Source organism: Strix aluco, chromosome 21, assembly GCF_031877795.1.
Source record: "Strix aluco isolate bStrAlu1 chromosome 21, bStrAlu1.hap1, whole genome shotgun sequence".
In the NCBI taxonomy this organism is placed as follows: Eukaryota; Metazoa; Chordata; class Aves; order Strigiformes; family Strigidae; genus Strix; species Strix aluco.
The window spans coordinates 7,517,616-7,534,341 of NC_133951.1; the positions used below are offsets into that span (position 1 = coordinate 7,517,616).

Below are 16,726 nucleotides of genomic sequence, written 5' to 3' on the forward strand. Positions count from 1 at the left end.
GTGGTGTAAATTTTAAATTGAAATAGTGGTGTAAGATGAACTCTGAATGCGCATCCTTTACCCTGCTCAGAGAGCTGTATGCTTCTCAGTCATTCAGACAGCATCTACTGCTCTGGATGCACAACAGGAAGAAGTTTTTGCTGATTTATTAATCTAGGCCTGTGTATCAGGACAGATTATTTTCTTCCTCCTTCTATTCACAGAAGTTAGGAAAAAAGCTTTAATTTCTATATATGTATATAGAAATATATATAGATATGTAGATGCACATATATACATATGAAGATATATAGATGCAGGTAAATAAAGTGGTGAGTGTATTAATAATCTACACAACATTACAGTGCTGTTTTACATCTTAGCTTGAAAGATACTTCCTAGATTAATTTAGCACAGCCATTTTGCTTATGCTACATACAAATACTAAAGTAGAAGATACACCAGCATTTTAAAAAAGAATTTAAATCAATCAACTAGCTATAGCTCATCTGTTCAGCAAGGAAATTTCTTTTAAAAGTTGCATTAGGAACAGAAGTACTGAAGAAAACGTACAAGCAAAATAAAGATATTAGAAATTCTGAATACTTTTATTAATACGCAATTGATCAAAAGCAATATTAAGCATCTAAAGTCAAAGTCTGCCTTGCTGTATGGAAAACAAGGAAAGTGAAACACGCTAATTTCAATATACGTCCTATAAATTTCCATCTGATCTGGATTCCACCAGAAAACCTCTGGCATTTCAACCAAAGAGCTCTCTAAAAGAAGAGCTCTGAAATCCAGGCAGCTAACAAAGGTCAGTGCGTCTCAATATCACTCACTAAAAAAGGACTCAATTAGACCCTCAGGATTTTAACATATTCAATTTTACATTTTAAACCCACATAAAAAATGGAAAGAGTAATTTTCCATTTATCTGGATTTCTCACAAGTTTTTAGGCTTCTGTGTCATTTACAACCTTTTGAAAATTTATGTAAGCCTTCAGATTTTAAAAAGGCAGCTCTTTTGACATCCCTTTATCAGAGACAAAAATTATCTTTAACACGAGTTTTCAATGCAGATTCTTCAAACTAAATTCTTGTTACAGATTGCTAGATTAAATTAGGGTAATGAGTTCTCCAAGCCCCAGTTATTCTCCCAATTACTTATTGACTTAGCCTAATTCTAAACTAAGGTTAATGAACTAAAAGGAGCACATAAATGTAATTTTTCCCTCTTTCGTATAATGCTTGTAACTGTGTCACAGCACAGGATGAGACTTGTCATCAGTGGTAAAAAGGTGGCTATAGATACACAGGACTGTGAATTGCTGCCCCAAAACACCCTTTTTAAACACTAGAGCATGACACAGGCACATGACACTTCACAACAAACTTGAGTTCTCTGCTAAGAAGGCTGAGGCACTCAACCATGTTTTTGCCTCAGTCTTCTCTAGCAAGGGCTCTAGCCACACTGCCCAAGTCACAGAGGTAAAGGCAGGGACTGGGAGAATGAAGAACCACCCACTGTAGGAGAAGATCAGGTTTGAGACCATCTAAGGCACTTGAAGGTGCACAAGTCCATGGGACCTGAGGGAACTGGCGGATGAAGTGGCTAAGCCACTATCCATCGTATTTGAGAAGTCGTGGCGCTCCAGTGAAGTTCCCGCTGACTGGAAAAGGGGAAACTAAGCCCCATTTTTAAAAAGGGAAAAAAAGAAGACGTGGGGAACTACAGGCCAGTCAGTCTCACCTCTGGGCCCGGCAAGATCATGGAGCGGATCCTTCTGGAAACTGTGCTAGGGCACATGGAAAATAAGGAGGTGACTGGTGATAGCCAGTGTGGCTTCACTAAGGGCAAATGGTGCCTGACAAATTTGGTGGCCTTCTACAATGGGGTTATAGCGTTGGTGGATAAGGGAAGAGCAACTGACATCATCTACCTGGACTGGTGCAAAGCACTCGGCACTGTCCCGCACGGCGTCCTTGTCTCTAAATGGAACAGACATGGATTTGATGGATGGACCACTCGGTGGATAAGGAACTGGCTGGGTGGTCACACACAAAGAGTTGTGGTCAACAGCTCCATGTCCCAGTGGAGAGCAGTGACGAGGGGCGTTCCTCAGGGGTCAGTACTGGGACCGGAGCTGTTTAACATCTTTGTCGGCGACATGGACAGTGGCACTGAGCGACCCTCAGCAAGTTTGCCAACCACACCAAGCTGTGTGGTGCAGTCGACACACTGGAGGGAAGGGATCCATCCAGAGGGACCTGGACAGGCTGGAGAGGTGGCCCTGTGCGAACCTCGAGAAGTTCAACAAGGCCAAGTGAGAGCTCCTGCATGTGGGTTGGGGCAATCCCAAGCACAACTACAGGCTGGGCAAGGAGCAGCCCTGCAGAGAAGGGTTGAAATTATTAGCGGATGGAAAACTGACTATGAGCCAGCAATTTGCACTCGCAGCCCAGAAAGCCAACTGTGTCATGGGCTGCATCAAGAGAAGTGTGGCCATCAGGTCACTCCAGAATCTACCACAATGAAGACACATCCGTGTCTGCTGTTGAAGCATTAATATTATTTATTTAACAAAAGACTGACAGTGGTCTCAGCATGGAATCTGGGCCCCATTCTACATATGATCACAAAGAACTTGGAATTTGACATAATTCCATCACCATTTTACCTGTCTGAAGATACCTGTGATTATTGTTGCCTTATCTGCACAGTTCTTGCCGTATGTAAAGTCTCTTAAGCTAACATTGCAACATACCTTGTGCTCACACATTCCTCTTCAATACTTCAGTTTGCCTGGAAATATTCAGGCTGTAGGTTTCAAGATACTACACAGCAGAAGATGGTGAACACTGAGATCCAGCTGCTTTCCTACAGCAAAACGTTATTTATTTTTTCACCCCAAACAGCATGTAATGGATCCCTCCAAGCAGGAGGCTCTCAGCATCAAGATATATCCCCCACTTAAAATCCTGACTGATTCCTCAAGCCTTCAGCCAGCATTGGTGGAAGCAGATCCCTTGTCCAGTCACAGAAGCCAGGTTTTTTGCCTATTTCAATAACTCAATTTTAATTTACAAAATAGAGTGAAAGCTCTGGGATGAAATTCAGCTACTACATATGGTTTAAATGTAGTTGGAATATTTTAGATTAAGGAGAGCACAATTTCACTGCAAAGCTAGCATCAGCATGCACAGCAATTATTAATACTAGACACCATAAATTTTGCTGCATCTGCTTTAGGCTTCATAGTTACTAACAAGCAAAAATCATTGCATTAATGGAGTAGTAGAAATGCAATAAAGCACTTTATTATCCCTAAAAGGCAGCATGTGGCATATAGAGTCTGTGGGGTATTACCAGTGTCCTAGGAGCAGTCTCATTCGTTCACATCCTGTGGCATATAATTATCTCAGACTAACCATGACCCTATGGGTCCTCTATTAAAATTATATTTTTGTTACAGAATGGTGTATACATTATTGAAGCACATTATTTTGATCACTGAAAATTGACATATTGTGCTCATTAGCCAGTAAGCCTGAATATTTAATTTATGAGGTTTGCTCCAAGTTTTTTACAGATCAGTCACTTAAGGGAAGTAAACAGGCAAAACTGCAGAGTAGTGAATGGGAAAGATTCTTACTGAAAATGGTGCTTTAAAAAGCAAAGTGTGTCGTGCCATGTGCTGATACATGACACATTATATTAGGCAGGTAAACAGGTTAATTGGACTCATTAACATCATTTCCTTTTTAAAACTTTTCAGCGAAGAAGATGAAAAGATTATTTTAATCTTTACACTTCCCTCTTACAATTTACATTTTTCACACGGGCCTTTTTTAATCAAATATTGATGATGATGCCTGTTGTTCTTCAAAGCTCAGCAATTATATTGCAGCTCCCTCTCAGTAAGTGGCACTGTATCAAAACTCTGGTATTTCCTTATCTTTATTTCCCTCCCCTCCACTTTTTTTTTTTTTTTTTTGAATAAACATAACATGGGATCTATTGGATTCTTACCAGAAAAGGCACTCTGGGTATTTTGCTTATCTGATGGCCTTCAAGCAACCTGCTGAGCCTGCACCCCCCAAACACTCGGTTGTAGACTAGAAACCTACTTGACTGATGCAACAGATCCCACATTCTGTCCCACAGCTGAAACCACCACTTCTGAAACGAGAGCTACGGATTGCAGTTGTGTCACACCAAAAAAGATTAGTTTTAATTTTTTCCCTGGCTGTGGAAGTCCCCATGGTATATAGGTGAGCGCTATATGGGATGGGTCAACAGTGCTCTCTGCTGGCAGCCAGGAAAGCTTGCAGGAAACATTGCTGGAATTTACTTTAAAATTGCCTTCAAAAATAAAGCATGGAATAATTTTAATATGTATCTATCTCTAAGGCCACGAGATATATTTATAGGCAAATCTATAGAAGATAATGATTTACAAGGTCAAGAAGCATGCTATTCATTGCAAACATGAGTTTGAAAACTCTAGCAGCGTTTCCACAATTTCTTTCTATACTGTTGCATACAATGGTTAAGCGTAAAGATGAAGGCAGGGAAAAAGGATTATAAAAAGTGACTATTCAAATGTATAAATGTTCATCAAAGCACTTAAATAAAATTAAGTACTCTGTAGAAAACAATTGTTTAAAAACAATTTAAAAATTCTTGTGTGTGTGCATGTATCCATGTATGAACACAAAGAATACTTCAGGACAAGGATAGAGCTCTCAAAAGTTTGGAAAATCTATAGAACAATTGTCTCCTATTTGATTATGTCAATCTCCTCTTTAAGAGAAGACTTTAAAAACCAAGACATTTGTTTGGAAAAATTTATAGAACAATTGTCTCCTATTTGATTATATCAATCTCTTCTTTAAGAGAAGACTTTAAAAACCAAGACTTTTTTTTAAACAACTGTTAAATAACTTTGAAGAATAACTGTAAAATTGTTTTATTTTCTAGCTTGGGTGCCCTCTAACAGCTAGAAAATCAAGACAGCAGCATGCAACTACTTCTAAAACTAACTGGATGCCATAAGCACAATATTAAGAAAATAAATGTTCTTGTAGAGCCACTGCTTTGAAATAAGGGAATGTAATCCTGCTGCAGAGCACTAAGCAGTGTGCCTTGGTAGGTTACATCTGAAATTCTAGCTTGGTGCGATGCTTCATCACTGTCCCTAAAGTCAGATTTCAAATCACAGACTTACCCTGCAGTCTATGTAAACTTGGTTTTCAAACCCTGAAGCAGTCTCTGTGGTGCACAAGAGAGATATAAGGTATTTACTACACTACGATCAATTTAAATCATTGAGGGCAGTACTTTATATCACAGAATATGGTCTGGTCAAGATACTAACAACAACCAAAAAAACCATTAAATGAAAGGAGAGCAGAAACCCAATGGTGCGTTACAGGTTCCTTAGGATCTGGGCTGCTCTCACCAGGCCACCCACTGCTATTGCTACATTGCTACAGAGGGGCAGAAACCAAAAGGAGTGACAGAGTGTGTGGCGTTAGTAGCTCAGGTGCTGTTGATGGGGGAGGAAGGCCCACTGCTCCCTGAGCCTGCAGAGCTGCTTTCCTGTTCTTCTGGAATACAGGGCTCCAGGAGGAAAATAGGGAAGCCACGTGGCAAGTTATTGCAAGACATAAAACTGGGGCACTACGACACCTTCAAAACACACTTCAATCCTTGGTGATTTGCTTCCTTACACAGTACTAGGCCTTCTTTGGACTATTTTCATCCTAAAGAAAGGAACATCTAATATTGCAGATAAGATCCAAGGACACCACAGCAGGCAGCCATATACAATTGATTTTCTTGCTTCCTTACATGCAGTGCTGCTCCACTGGCAGGTACTGATACAGGTTTAAGAATGTTCTTGGAACTAATCTTCAGACCACTCTTACCTGAAAAAATCCAAAATGCACTATTTAGCTATTTTGTAGAGGCCCCTAGGAAGCAGAGAGCCTGTGCTACTCCTTGAAGAAAGGTGACAGTGAACTGCTAATGTAGCGTGGGATTGAAAGGCAGAGATTCCATCTCAGCTCCTTCTCCTTTCCTCTTGCATTCTCTGCTTACATTTCTAGCATGGCTTCGCCCAGAAACAGGCTTCTTTTTCTGTCACTTCTCCTGCTCCAGGTTTTGAAGGCTATTTTAACACAGACTGTAATGTAAAGATGTAGGCCACAAAGGAAGTTCTGAAAAATACTTAGTACAGGACTAGTTGTAGAAGAAAAGATGAAGGGAACAAGATATACAGTTAACTGGGACACAATAAAATTGCTTCTGGAAATGCAGTGTTAAAGAACAGCATTAGAAAAAATGTTTCAGGATTGGTTTTTTGTTTGTTTTGGTTGGTTGTTTTTTTCCTAATGGTCATAAAGGTCTGTAGAGTTTCAAGATAAATCTGCATCAAAGAGTTCATGTTTGTAAGGTATGCATTTTTATTGACTTTGCTTGTGTTCCACCTTTGGGACTTCTTGTGATCACAGGACCAGCAAGTTAGACACAGAACCACATGAGTATTCAGATCTTACTTAGAATATACTACATTTCTAAGTAAGAAATGTATATAGATATAGAATGTATCTTGATGCAAGACAGCCACACAGGCGTGTGCCTGTCTTGCATCAAGATAAAGAGAGAGAATAATGCTGCTGGGGAATTATCTGCACAAAGCTCTGTGAAGCAAGAATTAAAAGTAATGAGATTAAATAGAAAATAACTACATCAGGAATATGTTAATAAGTTAATTAAAGTCTACCAAAGTTGAACTATTCCACAGTTAAGATTGAAGCCCATCAGCATGCTCTGTTCTCCTTGGGGATTTTGCCACAGGTAAAATCACCTGTTTGGAAATGTTTCTTAGTGTATAAGAAAAATGGGGTCAACTAAGGATGTGGTATGGTCATTAACTTTGACAATGTTGGACTTCACCGTTTTCTCATACAGGCCTTTACTGATGTTTTAAATTTTTTTTTTTTTTTTACTGCAGCCTCATTTCTAGTGTGTAAGATAAACGTGAATATGGATCTTTTGAAAAACAGGAGGGCAAGATTTAGCGGGTTTTTTTCCCCACAGTTTGTTTGCTGTGTTTCCATCTTTATATAAACTTTCAAGTCAAACAGAAACACAGAACAAAAGGGTTACTTAATAGCAGAGCAAGAAGCAACACAAAGGCCATCACTATGAAGGACTTGGCACCAAAGATTAGTCTGACACATTAAGGAAATATTTATATAGATCTTAACAGACTTTTTATATTATCCTTTTAAACTGCCCTATAACGTTTTATCCAATCCACAGAATGATATAAAAAATAAATACTATGCTTTCTGAAGAAGCAGCTATTGCTGACTGTACCAGTCAGAGTCAACATCTTTCCCATAAGGTGCCCCTGTCTTCATACTGTTTATCTTGTAGGAGAATGTACAAAATACAGAAAATACCTTCTCATTAACTTCTGTGCCTATGACCTTTTACAAGACCACGTGCAACTTTGCTTTCCACAAAACCAGCTCAGTTTGATGTTCTAAAATGAGAGTGCACCATCACTTTAAAGGCTCAGTACCATAAAATATGGAAAATATCCTTCTTTTGTTAGTAGGTTCACATAGTAAATAAGATCAGAACCTTCTATATTTCTCCAGTAGCAGTTAGAACTGTGCACAGTGAAAAGACTATGTACTGTTTTCTGCTGAAAACAATGGAAGACAAACTTTTTTTCTTACACTGTTTTTTGCATGACAATTTACTACTGAGTATAATGCATTTGCGGACTTTGAGCTTACAAACAGAAGGTGATTGCACTTATGTGATACTATATTCTAACAACTGTAAATGGTTATACTTGAAATGTACACTTCTAAAGGTGGTAAGATACTGGGTTTGTATATAAACCAGATGATATCCTGAACTGTGGTAAAGTTTCACATAGCATTATAGTGGTACTTCCCGTAATCAAGTTCAGCCTACTATACAATCTTGGCAAGTCAGAAAGTGTCCAGATATAAAATTTTTAAAAAGTTTCTAAATATTTCAATCTTTCATTCAGATATAATCTGAGTAGATAGCAAATATAAGACACTTCTGTTCTTCTTGCAGAAAGCAAATGCCCACAGAAGAAGTTCCCATTAAAAGTTGCTAGTAATGGTGGTATATGTTGGCACTCAAGAAAAGAAACAGGCATGTCCAGAAGGTGCAATATAGTCCTGAATCTAGACTGGTGTATGTGGCTACTCTTCCCTTGGGCACACACAAGAAAACTAGTGCTTCACTTAAACCTAAGAAGGCAGATAAGAGGGCAAGACCTTGCCTTTTTGATATTGAAGATCTTGGATTTTGACCTTCCTGGTGACAAGCCTGTGTGCCCATGCAGAAGATTTTTATAGTCTCACTCCAAGTGTTCATCCCTCCGTGCAAGTCAGAAATGAGGCATGTCGGGTACTTCGCTGTGTGGCTGGGATTCTTCATCTGCACTTACGTAGGGAAATTCTGTTCTAAAACAGTCAATACAGTCTCATTGCAAGCACTGCATTTTTATGAGGGGGGAAATGAGAAAGACAAATGTTACTCCTGTTCATGAATTTGCCTCTTATCATTTCCCCTCTCTGCTCTACAGAGAGTTATTTGAGTCATATTAGGGGTTATTTGGGTCACTTTTACCTTGAGAGAGAAAATAACGGTAACCTAATTTGAGATTTGTACCAATTTAAGCAAGAAAATGGATTCTGAATATTATGCGTAGTTGCTAAATTTAACTGAGCGTTCAGTGAAGCGAGTTTCCAATTGTGAATAAGAGTCTTCAAACCATTTTCCCCTATTTGTTTTTAAACTACATTTGTTACTTATGATTAGCAATTTTATGACATTCATATGCAGTGTACTGAAACTGAATTCAATAAACTGACCTTCTTCCACCTATTAAACTAAGCTTGGTATTTAATTATTATGTATGCAAAGTCAAGCAGAAAAATTAAGAAACGTTTATAAATAAGATCGTTGTGTTTTATTTGCAATGAATAGGAGTATGTGTGGTTTACTTTTTGTAAGAAATTTATTACTGCTTATTTTAAATTGGAATAAACACAAAAAATAGAACATCTGTATCAAAGTTTAAAAAAACCCACAACAATCAAAAGCTGTTTAATCTCACCCATTTAGTTCTATTGCACAGTCTGTTCAGTGTAACTTTTTACAATGTACTGTGCAAGAAAACAGGTCATTTAAACTCAGTAATTAGTATTACAGATAAAATGACACTGCAGCAATGTTAATTACTATAGTACTGATGTAGTATAGGATATAATACATAATAGTCATGTCTTTAATTTTAAATTGAAGTGCAACAAAGCATATTATTGCTGTGCTTCCTCTTCTTAAAGTAAATGAATGTTATTCAAGTGTACCATTTGTATCCATGCAGAAAGTTTTTCAATAAATCACAATTCTACTTTAACTCAAACTGGCATAATTTCACTTTCTAATGGCATAAATTAAGGAACATCTTGCTATAGGAACTTTTCCTATGACAGTGGAAATTATGACAGAATTATATTCCATATGAAAAATTTCCACAATCATTTTCTTTTTCATTACAGCAGCTGTAAATCAGTTTGTAAATGAAGCACAGTATTCAGTCTTTTTATAAATAAAGAGGGATCTTCAAGAGCATTACAGCTATTTGAGGTGTAGTAGGAACAGTCAAATTGTAATTAATTCTGTACTGCTATGGCTAAAATATCTGGCAACTGTAAACATAAAATACTCATAACAAAACAGAGAGACTTGCAGAGGACAATGAAAGTTTTTACCTGCAGCTCCAGTAGGAATGGGCCTATTTATGAATAATTATATCTCTGGTTTTCGCAGCACCTTTACTTTTGGATAACTTTGTTATAAATATTAAAAGAAGGAAAAAATGAGTTAAATTTCAGATTTGTTCAAGTGTACTTAAATAATTTATGTCTGCTGAAATGTTCCCATTTTCAGTGCAGAAATTTTGTATAGAAGCCATTATTCAGATCTTGCATGAAAAATAGTCTAAAAGCCTACTTCTTTAGAAGTGTAATAATCCTATTCACTGTGTTAACCATGTGCCCCTGGCTCAAATATGTACATATGGATTTAGCAAAATATTTGAATATACAGTATAAGATTCAAAGCAGAAGCTGAAGTATAACCTCAGGTTGCGTGTTTCATCTCACGACAATAAGATGTAGTGCTACATTTGAATGAAGGTATGTAAAGAGCAAAAGCTTGAAGTACATATAACTAGTTTCTAGGATTTACAAATCATTTTGAAAAAAATGCTTTTTTCCCCTCCCATTTTGTTTAGGTCAGCGGGACGATGTATAATACAGGGAGACATGTATCTCTACGATTAGACAAAGAGCATTTGGTCAACATCTCTGGAGGACCGATGACCTACAGTCACCGCTTAGAGGAAATCCGGTTACACTTTGGAAGTGAAGACAGCCAGGGATCAGAGCACCTGCTCAATGGACAGGCTTTCTCTGGGGAGGTACGTCAATGTATTTGAAGTTACAAATGAACCGGTATGAATTACTGACTTTCTGTTTCTGCCTGAAGGTATTTGCAAACTAATTTGTATTCATAAAAATTGTTTCCCTTTATCCATTCTGAAAATCAGGGAATTACTCTTTTTTTTTTTTTTTTTTTTTTTTTTGCCTATGCACTGCAAATTGTGTAACTCATATCTAAAAATGAAACTGTTGTATTTATTGTATGCACAGACATCCTATATTCTCATATGCGCTACTTACAAAGTAACCAAGTGTCTTTTGATGGGTCCTTTATATCTCTAGTAAGTGCAAATACAAGATTAACCACAAAGTAATACTGAAAGTGCTTCAAGTTCTTATAAAAGTGCTCCTTTTGCTACTCACTGGTGTGTAACACTTTATATTGAGTATCATTCTGACTTTGATTCATGTAAAAGTAAGGCGATATTTAATTTCAGAGATGGTTCCACATAAGTCTGTTGGTCTGTTCAAGAAATAAAGTTAACTCCACAAGTAAACCCTGGCAGGATTGGCACTTGCTTTGTACTTTAAATACATGTCTGTAATTGTGCCAGGCAAGACCATAATTTAATGATCATGATAGCTATTGCAGGATGGCCCATTACTCATGCTGGATAAATATTTTAGTCTCATATATAAAGTCTGCAGACTTTCTGGTAGGCAAAGCAGAATCTTTCCATTCTTCTTATGTAGAAACATTTATACATAGAAGAGATGCATGGATTTTGTAGTACCCCATCCTTCTTCAGCTTGTGCCGTGTCTGTGAACTATTGAACACACAACTCTACTCCACAAATCTTAACAAATAAAAAAATGCTTCAGAATAACTGTATATTATTGTAGGGATTATTTTTAAAGACACTCTAGGTTTCCCTGTTACCATTCTTTCAGAAGACCAAAATGAGTAGTTTTTCATACTAAAGCACTTATTTTCTTGGAGATGAATAATCAAATTACCATCTGTACTGTCACAAACTCTAGTGATGAGTCAGTTAATGCATGGCATTTTCTTTGGCACTGTGCAACAGCAATTATTTAAGAGCAGGAAATTAATTGCAGAGTTGTCAAATGATGGTATTATAATTGATGGTAATCATTTTCTTTGTTTTATAAGCTACATAGATGTCTAATATAGCCAGTGGCAGCTTTTTCATGAAATTGTTCATGTCTCACAGAACTGATTTCTGGTTGCCTTTGTTAAATTCTATGATAAGTGATCATATAATGTATTACTCCTTTAAGAGCCAGAAGTTAAGTATGCTATAGTAAATCAGGTTTTTGCTTTGCTATTCAGATTTACAGAAGAGCAACATTTAAACAAAAGCAAGTTGACTGAACAAGAAAGTAAAAATCTTGTTGAGACGTACCATTCCAGTTGACATGATGTATCAGCATCATTTCAGATATTTTTTAAAGAGTTTTTAAGTCATAAATTCACAAGTCATAGACTATAACAAAAGATAAAAATGTAAAGCATTGTTTTGAGATATTTAATGTTAAGACTTAACTATGCTCTTCTGGTTTTGAAGTACTATTAATGTTTGGTATTTGCTAACAGAGTCCTCAAGTTTTTCTTAATAAAAGCTGAAAACCTAGCTAAGTGGAAACTACTGTCAGTCAGTCAGTCATGCACAGCTGGATCCACAGTATATGCAGGATTCATCTAATTATCTGAATTCCTCCTTCGCTGAATAGAAAGAGATTAGCACCTTCAGAGGATGATCATTCCTGATAGCCAGAGAAACATCTCTTAGGCCAGGACAAATAACTGTGGAGACACATCTCCCTTGGCAACAGAGCAGAGACAAACAACAGGCCAAGTAGCTTAGACTAGATGCCTCCTTTTCAGACAGTCAGATGAATCCTGTCCTTTAAGGATGCATTTTTCAGTTTCAGATTGCTGTTTTGGGCAGCTGGACATGTGAGTTCCAAATAAGGTCAAGTATTAATTTCTAATTTGAACTTACATCTGCACAGTTAAGTCATACAGAACACATACTGTTTCCAAAGTACAAGCACAGATTCAAATCAATCATGCTGAATAGCATGGCTGCAAATTCTCAGTGAAGGACAGCAGCTGTGTTCTTAGAATACAGAATACACATCCACCCATACAAGTTCTCTCCGTATACATAAGTGATTTTCGATAAGCTCTCAGCACTGGAAGATGTAATGTCTACAGCTCCCAGCAACTATAGTAAGAAAACTGTAAACAAGCTAGCTGACTGTATGATAGAGTGCATGTTTTTATAATGTAACGTATGCTTTCAAGACTGTTGCTGCTAATTACTATTCACTTCTGCATTGGATAATGCTGTCAGAGGAGATGGGGTAAAGAAAAATAACTGCGTAAGTGCATTAGTTTAATTTAGCTAGTGCAGGTAAGAACAGCAATGAATATTTGCTGGCTGAGGCTTTAGCAGGTGTGGGCCACCAGAGAAAATCATTACAGGATTACACTGTTTGACTGCTAATTGCACACTAACTCCCATGACACTGCCTTCTTACTGCTGTTCTTATTTGTGTTGGACAAACCTACTATGGGTTTTACTGAAACCTGTTTGCTGTGGAAACAATTCCCAAGAAGATGAAGTTACCCAAGAAGTGGGATCCCTTCCAGCAGGTCACAATCAGATTGTTCCTACTCCTCCTTCCCTCCACTCCCATCCATATCTGTCCCCTCATTTTCACTGAGGTCTCCAGTGCACGTAAAGTCAGCACACTGCAGAGAGAGAAGGGAAACCTGGGAAGAGGTCGGGGAGAGAGCAGTACCTCTCCCTCGCAGCACTGGCAAACTATTAGATTGACTCAAACACGCCTAAATTAAATCCAAGTGCAGACAAAGCAGAAGCTTTTAAACAGCCCCAACATATCTTGGATAAGCTGCAATGTTCTTTACACATCTGGAAATCCCACCTAACATCCATACTAAGCAAGAAGTTTGTCCTTAGGGACTCTTTTTGCCTAGTGAAGATGTTCTGCAAGTGGATAGGCACTCAGAGCAAGCTAGAGAGCACTGGAGTGGTACCATGGAATGAAAAACAATCTAGGAATAGCAAATTACTTCAAAATATACTGTGGTCTGAATGATACTGAGAGGCTTGTAATTTCCAGGTTTTAATATTTAACTAGGTGTTAAAGGCTGTCAAGAGATATCTCTACAATAATCTGGTTACCTTTTAGCCCCTAATTATCACTTTAGTAGGCAGAATAACTGAACTAATGCTTAAACAGTTTGAGTGTAGGGGCTTTGTGTATCAGATTATCATCAATGTATTTGGCACTGCTGACATGGAAAGAAAGGCAGGTTTTGGAATGCTTAAATAAATAAATCAAGCATTTACTTGTCCCTCTGATACATACTTGAGTGTGTTTAATTCCCCACTCTTTGCATAAGCATCCTACTATATAATGATTAAAAGAAAATCTTGGCTCAAGCAAAGTCACCAACTAAGACACCAGTCATTTGTGTCTGCTGCCTAATGTCTCTATGCAAAACAGTTTTTGATGCTTCAGAGTCTGTATCATTTAATGAGAAAAACCATCTTCCTTTCAGACAGCAGCAGTACAAAATACAGCAGAATTTACCAGAGGGCTGTTGAGGCACTGTCTACCTTGTTAAAATAAAAAGGTAACAACCTTCACAAGGTTCATGGTGAAAATGGGACCCTTTAACTTTACCATGTGGCAAAGTCATAAAAATCCATACTAATTTTTTTTCCTAAGCAGAAAAATGAAAAATGTGCTGCAGGAGACCTTCAACCACTTTATGGCTGTGCATTGTAGTAGCCTTATCAACGTGAAGCCAGACAGTCAAGGAGCTTAATTATTTGCAGTTATGCACTTTTCACGAACTCAATGGCTGGAGACTTTCAAACAAGAGACCATAGTCTACAACACATGAAAAAAACTGATTTCTTCTTCTTGGCCTGCCAAGTCACCCTTCGAAAACCCATTGAGAGAGATTATAAACACACAGTGATTTCATCAGCTACATAAGAAATCAAATGAAAACCAGAATAATATCTAGATAAATGAATATGTATTGAAAGCTATACACACAGTTTGGAACTGAGATTTACTTTTGCTGTTGCTAAAAGCCACTAAGAAAACCAAATAAAATGGGAATCAAAGGGGGAGGCTGGAAATTCTGAAATACCAGCCTTCTCCTACTACAGCAATTTTTTTAACTGCAGGCATATTCTATGTGAGTGGGGAACTTCTAGTCATAGTAAAGGATTACTTATCAGAGAGATCAGTGTTGCAAATCCAACTTCTGATATTTTTAGAAGCAGGACTGTCAGATAGACAGCCTATGAGAAGCATCCGGCCAGCTGGAATAATTTAATCCAGCCTGCTGCAGAATTAGAGTAGTCTGGAATTGTTAAATCAGAAACAGTGGCTCTGTCACAGAGACCTTCTGTACGCCTTTGATGTGCCTGCGTAGTTCCAAATAGCCTCCCCAAAAGTCATAATGTTGGTACTGTTTTTACAAAAAAACCCCAAAAACAACCAACAAGCCTTTACCGGAGTAAAGTACTGTATATGTACTATGACTTTAATTATGTTGGCAAAACAGAACAACTCATGGCCAATTAGCATGTCAAAAAACCTGGCAAGTACAGGCCAACTCCATATTGTATTGCTTGTTACAAGGCATTTAAGTTGCCTTTTATTTGACAGGGCCCCTATCTTCCCCAGAATTTCATCACCTATTGTGCCTCTCAGGTGACATTTGACTCAGGACTCTGCTTCCTTTCCTAACCTATGGGTCAGTTCTGCACAAAAGCTCCTGGTTTCTCCACACAGTTCCCTACACTTACCCAATATTTAGATTGCTCTCCCAGGTCTGTTTTTCTGCTTTGTTCTCTATTGGAAGCCTCACTGATGTGCAGATTTGTGACTCTAGCGTGGCTCTTCATCAAATTGTGCTAGCACATAGTCCTTCCTCTTTCTCAGGAAAAGAGCATTAAATCAGCTAGCAATGTCACTGAGCAGAGAGGACAGGAATTTCTTGCTTCTTCTTAACCGCATTCCTACAGGTGGGAATGCCAAAGCAGAGTGAGCTGTAAGCCAGCACCTACTACGCCTTGTAACGCTGGCACTCTTGCCAAATGCTTGCAGAAGGAAGTTTAAAATTCAGATCTGTCAGTTGCCACAGGCCATCTGTATTACATTTTGGAGACTTTATTGGAAATGATGCAGGTCATTTTTAAGTATTTCAGCCCAAAGATAAGTTTACTGTACTCCAGTGCTTATTAATGTTGAAAAATAAGCCTCTGAGGAAAGTAGCAGATGAGGGAACACATGTCTAATGGAAGGGTGGTTTAGTAAAATCTCTATAACCTCCAGATTAATGTTCAGCTTCAGAGGAGAAAGTCAATAGGATAATGAATTAAATTGCTATAGGAACAGAATATAAATCAGGAAGAGGTGGTGGTATTGTCATCACTACAGTATAAGGAGACTATTTGCATGAGTAATTCAAAATCAGTGGGAGATTAGTTGCAAGAATGCACCTCTGTCCACCCTAAAGATTACAGGTGACTTCACCTGAAATTTTATAAAATATTCATATCCATAAAAAGCAGAGCTAAAGTCCAAAACATACTTTCTCATCAACACATGCTTACTGTGTTTTTCTAAACCAAAATCAATTTTTTATGTTAAGTTAAATAGGGTTTTATTGCTGGTTAATATAACAGAAGATAGGATTGAACAATATACTAGCACAGATTGAGGGATATTCACATCTGACTGTGGTCTGCTAATTTAAGAGCTCTGAATCATCCAATGGAAATTCCTTTCCACCCTCTATTGACTTTAAAAAGGAATCAGGCTCTTTAACAGAAATGTGTTTTAGTAGCAAGCTGCCTGGTCTGTCTCACCTCTAAAACTACGTGGAGATGAAATGACTACCCCTCCCTCTGGACAGCAGAGCTCTTTGGATTTAAAAGCATGGTCCATAGGAAAAAAATAAAAAGTATGGTTCAAGGAAGAACACTGCTGAGATAATCTAGAGAGCAAAGCTTGCAGGGAGGCATATTTGGAAACCTATGTTATTTTATAAAGTCAAACTTATCAAAAACATCTCTAAATGTCCCCAAAATACTTCCCAAAGAAAAATGAGGTGATAAATCAAAAATCTAAGCAAAAGTTTTGTTGATGAAAGAG

General features: G+C 37.7%; 1 protein-coding gene across 5 annotated transcripts in view; it reads left to right on the forward strand.

Annotated features, from left to right (window-relative positions):
* CA10 (carbonic anhydrase 10) overlaps positions 1-16,726 on the forward strand; it is a 207,097-nt gene that overhangs the window by 150,136 nt on the left and 40,235 nt on the right. For all 5 annotated transcript variants that reach the window (XM_074847569.1, XM_074847572.1, XM_074847573.1 and 2 more), the window contains one exon: positions 10,344-10,529. In XM_074847569.1, the coding sequence (XP_074703670.1) occupies positions 10,344-10,529 (186 nt within the window). The remainder of the gene's footprint in view (positions 1-10,343; positions 10,530-16,726) is intronic.